This window comes from Alosa alosa, chromosome 21 (genome assembly GCF_017589495.1).
Source record: "Alosa alosa isolate M-15738 ecotype Scorff River chromosome 21, AALO_Geno_1.1, whole genome shotgun sequence".
Lineage (NCBI taxonomy): Eukaryota > Metazoa > Chordata > Actinopteri > Clupeiformes > Clupeidae > Alosa > Alosa alosa.
The window spans coordinates 22109013-22115462 of record NC_063209.1 but is presented as its reverse complement, the minus strand read 5'-3'; the positions used below and the strand labels follow the sequence as shown (position 1 = coordinate 22115462).

Below are 6450 nucleotides of genomic sequence, written 5' to 3'. Positions count from 1 at the left end.
TTGGCAGCATTTCCCTCCAATACTTTTCGTCTTTTTTACCTGGCCTTTTCAGTCCCTCATGGCATCTTTCTACCATCCATCCTCCCTGACGCTTATCACTACTGTAGGTCCGGCCCGGCTGGAATCTGAGAAAACTTTTTAGGAAAGACGGGCTATATGGACCCAACCAATTAACTCCTCTTGGGAGGGGAGAACAACCCATGCAGAGGCTGCGGTGTTAGGCATAGAATGCGAACGTGTGTAGCCAACTTTAAGAGAAGATAGATTAACGTGACAAATGCCAATATTTTTCTCCAATCCCTCGACCGGCCCAAAAGTGAAGCGGCCCACCGGGAATTCTTCCGATTCTCCCGATTACCCACTCTGGGCCTGGACTTAAATCTCCATTTGCCCAGCTTTGAGCATCAAGATCCAGAGGTCCCTGTGTGTACCAATCACTGTTTTATTCAAGGCAAATTTGGCAATATATTGATCCACAAACTGAGTACATAATGCTAATTACTCTTCTAAAAAGGGGGTGCTGCAATATGCAGTGTTTTTTCAAAACAAAACCAACTAACTCTTAAAGATTTGGTGTAAGAAATACACCAACACTGTACATTTGAAATCTGCAGGTTTTTTTTTTTACCACACAGTGCAAATTAACACATAGAACATGACAACAAACAACATAAATGTAACATCAGAAAAAAAAAAAAAAAAAAAAAAAAAAAAAATTCAGGTCATCTCATCAATGATACTGCACATTGCTGCATCTTTGTCAAATTCTTTGTCCTTCTTGGACAGAGCAGCAGTCTTGTCCATGTGTGGCCCCATGCAGCTTCCCCCTGCTTCCTCCACGTCCATAGGTTCACATTTTAATCTTGGAGCTCCACCCAAAGCTCCAGTGAGACTCCCACTCGCCCCAGCCCCCCCTGCGGTAGAGCCCTCTGGCTGAGGCAGGTCGTCGGGTAGTGAGGCCAGGCAGTTCTGGATCATCTCGACCACCCGCTCGAGGTGCTTCTGGAAGCGCTCAGCCGTCTCCAGGCGCTGCCTCTTTTGCACCTCCATCATCACGCGCAGCGTCTCGCGTGCTTGGTGCGGCCGGTACTCGTTGATAAGGTGGTGCATGTGTACGAATAGCAGCTTCAGGTCCTCCAGCTTCTCCTCGCGTTTGATGCTACCGGGGCTTTTAATCAAGATGTCCAACAGATCAAGGAAGTTGACCAGAATGGACATGTTGAGCTTCTTGAGCTCGTGTTTGTGGTCAAACTGCATGGGGTGTAACCGTTCGATACCTTGGCTCTCCAGCGGACGGATAATCAGGTCGTCACATTGAAACTGGTTGCCGAACATCATGTAGCTGTCTCGGATGGGAGGGGGTGGTTTGGGAGCGATGCCTTTCCGCACATTTTCGTCAGTGTATTCTTTGATATACTGCATGGGCGGTGGTGGCAGGGCACTCACCTGCTGAGATTCACTCATCCTGGCGCCCTGATAAGGAAGAAGTAGAAGAAGACGCATCATCAATATAAGAACTCACACACAGCTATCAGTACTGAAGAACTATAGACTCTTTCAACAAGGTAAACAAAAACAATGCTTGAACATTCTATTTGGGCCCCAATCTACTTCCTCTGCATTAAGACAACATATGGAATGTTAAAAAGGAAGCCTTGTGGGGCCAACTATGATGCTGATAATGGAACTCTTGAAAGGGTCCATAGGGCAGTTCCAGCGTTATGAATGTGACAGTTGGACTCATATTGGTAAACAAAATGCCTTAGAGTGGGGGCAAAATTAGTATCAGTGAATTAATTTGCATAACTTTCAATGCAACCTCTGTCCTCTGAATACTGAGAAATCCTCAAATTTCATATAATCAATTTCATCCTATAGAATACAAGGCATTTTATCAGCGTTATGGATGTGACGTGACACTTTTGTGAGAGATTACAGGTTTTCTACAAACTCTGAATTTTTAAGGAAACTGCCAAACCTATGATATATGTAGCATGAAGGAGACTTGAATGAACACAAAAAGTGTGTTTTTGAAACTATGCGTCATTTTCATAATGCATTATGTAGGAAAAACTGGCGTTATGGATGTGACGGTTTCACACTATGGATGTGATGTGTCTGAACCAGTCCTCGACAAACTACATAAAACACATAATTAAGTAGTGAATTTTTTTTTTACCGTCATTAATTTTGGTCAGTGATTCCCGGGTTACTGAAACACCAGGGAACATGAAACTTGCTGGCCACTCCCCTAAATAACTGGCCCTACCTGAACCGTTGCACCCAAGATGACAAAATATTTATGGTATGTTAGTCTCAAGAGCCCACATCAACCTAACCCATACCCACTCATTTGTGATTTGCACACATAAAGTACATGCACGCGCAAGTGCACACACACACACACACACACAGTCGCACACATACAGACAGGCTGCAGACAAGCACACACACACATAAAACACATACAGACAGGCAAGCACACACACACACACACACACGCGCACAAACACCCACCCACATGAATGCAGACACATAAACACACACAGGCACGCATATGCATGTGCGCATGGAAACACACACACACACACGCGCGCACACACATAAACACACAAACACAGGCACGCATACGCACATGCACACACACAGACACACACTCATAAACAAAAGCAAACTCACATATGCACACACTCATTTACATGCACATGAGTTGCAGGAGTAGGAGATGGAGACAAATTGACAAGCGTGATTTATTTTTGCAAAGAGAATATGCAGGACTGAGAGGTATGTCATATTTTGTACCGCTATCGCGGTACATCTAGTTTATTGCTGCCGTTACTAATGTTACTCTGTGGGTATTAGCTACAGAGGACCTGACACTTCAAATGCTGGCATATCGCGTCACATTTCAAATTAAACTGTGTTAAGCAGACGTGAGCGGCAGGCTGAACAGATCTGCAACAGAAGGAGGTTGCTATGTTAACTCCAGCTGCAAAGTCAGCCATCTTCACCAGCTAACACGATAATCCAGTTACTGTACACCAACAGTATGACAGTTACAGGAAGATAATCGCTCAGATTTTCGCTATTAGGCCACTTGAAAATAGGCTATGACTAGGCTAATCACTGGAGGTATTTTAATATTATGTTTGTTTTGCTAATAGTTAGGCAAGGCCTCCTTGTGGTTTTGATCAACCTAATAATCTTTGAAATGTCAATTGTAGGCCTAAACACTAAGGTGAAATGCGTTGAAACCGACATGCCACTAGAACAGACGTTTTATCGGCTTTGAGGTATAACAAAGTCTCCAGCCTTGTAAATTCACATTATGTAACATCCATAACGCACCATTAAAGATTTTAAAAGTAAAAAAGGGGCACAAATTTTTGGTCATCACACTTTACATTGATATAAATCAGCTTTGCACAGACACTATGGACATTGTCGCATCACTTTGACTTTCTCCTACTTTTGCACATCTACATAGAACTTTTTATTTATTATTTTTGATTTCTCCTTCATCTATCTACCTTGACTATCCTTGATTGCCTAGCCTTTCTGCCCCCATCCCCAACACACACACAAAAAACACACACACTTACATCATCACTGTCATCACCTCACATACATACAGCACACCACTTGCTACAGTAAGCCTCCTCTACATACTTGCTGCACACTGCCCCCCCCCCCCCTCCCTCCCTACATACACAGCACATTGTCTTCAGGATCTTCTCCAACACACATCTTCTACATACTTACAGCACACTGCCCCCACCTACCCACACAGTCACTGCTCCACTCCCCTCCCGCCCACACGCACACATCTTCACGGTCATCACTCACATACATCATACATACAGTACTCTGCTTGCAATAGTAAGTCCCTTCACCATACTTGCCCCCCTCAATACACAGCACATTGTCTTCAGGATCTTCTCCAACACACATCTTCTACATACTTACAGCACACTGCCCCCACCTACCCACACAGTCACTGCTCCACTCCCCTCCCGCCCACACACACACATCTTCACGGTCATCACTCACATACATCATACATACAGTACTCTGCTTGCAATAGTAAGTCCCTTCACCATACTTGCACCCCCCCCCCCCTCAATACACAGCACATTGTCTCATGAGGAAGCTTCTCCAACACACATATTGCACACTGCCCTCTCCCCACATACACAGCACACTATCCCATCTCCCCTGTCATCCCCCCCAACACACACACCAAGACCCCTGGCAGTTGGGTTAGCCCCTTGAGCCGTGGATCTGCCCAAGGTTTCTTCCTTGGTAAGGGAGTTTTTCCTTGCCCCCCTTAAATGCACAAATAGGCTGACACCAGACATAATTTCACTGCATTTCTTACTTCCAGTAACTATATGCATGTGACATGTGACAATAAACTTCCTTGTATCCTTGTATCAACACTATGTGTAGCATAAACTTTTCCTATAAAACGTTATGGATGTGACCTGGCCATGGAACTTGCTGACTTAAAAACAAAAGCCTTACAAATGTAAGGAGTTGTGCTCTTAAAAGCAAGCTGAGCATAGACATGACTCTACCATTCCCTTGTCAATCTGGAATTTGTCAAATGACACAATTTGTTTGAACCTTGGGTCCATTTATCCACTTTTTAAATATGTATAATATTACAATGTGAAAAATGTTGTTTTTGTATGGTTGCACACCATATTTATGATGTAAAAATAGTGTAATTCTCCATCAAATTCAATCAGATCAGTTACAAACAATAAAATATATACCTAAATGAAGATTTTAACAACATTTCTATTTGCGTATGCACAACTTTTTTTTTCCATGGTAAGGATGACCTTTGCATGGAATTGCCCTATAACGTTTTTACTACGCAATGAAGAGAAGTAAACAACATTCTTCCGACTGGCTGCTTCAACAGTTATTTGTAATAGAACAATAAGCACGCAATGATGAGTGAGTAAAACCACCTGGTGATAACGCCAAATGCAAACCATATACCCAGCAATTAACGTTAGCCAGGAAGCTCAGCCGATTCTCTGTTAGCTCGTTAGTAGCCGCTCGCTAGCGGGTATTAGGCTAACTTTAACCAAAACATCTTCCTCAAATTTGCTGTTTCAAACGGCTTCTATGCTCAAACAACCTTGCAATGAAGCTCATTGTTCAACATTAAAAGCCAATGCACTTTTTTACTGAGCGAAGTAGAGCGTTAGTGCAAGGCTAACTACCTAGCTAGCTGATTCTGAAAGCTGTCTTAACCAAGTTCCCCAACCCATTACAAAACAGATCTAACGTTAAGCACACCTAGGAAAAAATGAATGTATAAAACTAATAAATATGCTAACATACCTCTTTATAATGCCCTAAAGTGAAATTCCAAAATCCTAATACATCAGTAGAACTTCCAGAGGGGTATAACGCCGCGGCGAAACGCGCTCCCAGAGTGGATTCGGTTTACCCACATACCATTAAAGATGGCGATTGGAGCTACTGTCACCAGTAACGCCGTATTTGATTGGATGCACTGAAAACCGAGACGAGGCGGATACCACCTTACAAATTAACAAAGGGTGCAGATCATTCGTCTTTTTGCCCATTTATCCTCCATCTCTTCCTTCCTACTGTCCTTATCAGGATGGAGGAATGAAGTAAAGGAGATGTCAGGAGAGACAGATAGGCCTATGAGAAATGAGATGTCCTGCTCACTCACGTAGCCTATCACTAGACGCCAATTACTGATGCGGTGCATTAGAATTAACCTTAGAATTAACAGACACGCAAATTTCAGAGAATATGAACTGATACCAAAGCCTAAAATGATCATAGGTTATTGAACATGGACTTTCCCTAATTATTGACCCTGATAATGAGGTAGTTTGATAGTTCTCGAGACATGAATTATTTTATTTAAATACAATGCGTGAACAAAACATGCAGGAATTAACTTTTTGTTTTAAGTTTGCATGGTAGCATGATAATTACAACATATAAAGATGTTTTCTTGGTCTATCTACTATCTTATTGTTGATAATAAATCCATAGGCCGAAACTTGTTGGAAACCGAAAGTTGATCGAGGGAACTTTTCACCTTGACAGCTTGAGCCAATGATTGCACAATTCTAACTGAAAACGCGGGCGTATTTCTCCTCTCTCCTTTCTCCTCGTTTCAGTAGGGGTTAAGACATTTAGACTCCTCTGGTTGAAATTAGAGAAATGAGACTCAATGACGTCGAGCTTTGAATGATTTCCGGGGCATGAACTGAGACTGAAGTGAGCTAACCATGTCTATGGAGCTAACTGTCTATGGAAGTGAGAGGCTCAAATAGAGGGATGCACCGAAGTAGGCTATCATCATACACATCCTCATTGCATCGAGAGAGACAGCACCTATTTTAGGCTGAAATCCCCTGTTGCCTTAAACTAGAAAGAAATAAGAAAATT

At 42.7% G+C, this 6450-nt stretch overlaps 1 protein-coding gene across 1 annotated transcript; it reads right to left on the bottom strand.

Annotated features, from left to right (window-relative positions):
- Positions 1-428: 428 nt before the first annotated feature.
- On the bottom strand, positions 429-5488 carry med7 (mediator complex subunit 7). The gene is made up of 2 exons (XM_048232146.1): positions 5359-5488; positions 429-1473 (listed from the first exon to the last, which is right to left on the bottom strand). Exon 2 carries the CDS (start codon positions 1462-1464, stop codon positions 718-720), a length of 747 nt encoding a protein of 248 aa, XP_048088103.1. The 5' UTR covers positions 1465-1473; positions 5359-5488; the 3' UTR covers positions 429-717.
- Positions 5489-6450: the final 962 nt, after the last annotated feature.

Coding starts and splice junctions, on each gene's coding strand:
- med7 (XM_048232146.1), bottom strand. CDS start 1,464: ATGAGTGAATCTCAGCAGGTGAGTGCCCTGCCACCACCGCCCATGCAG.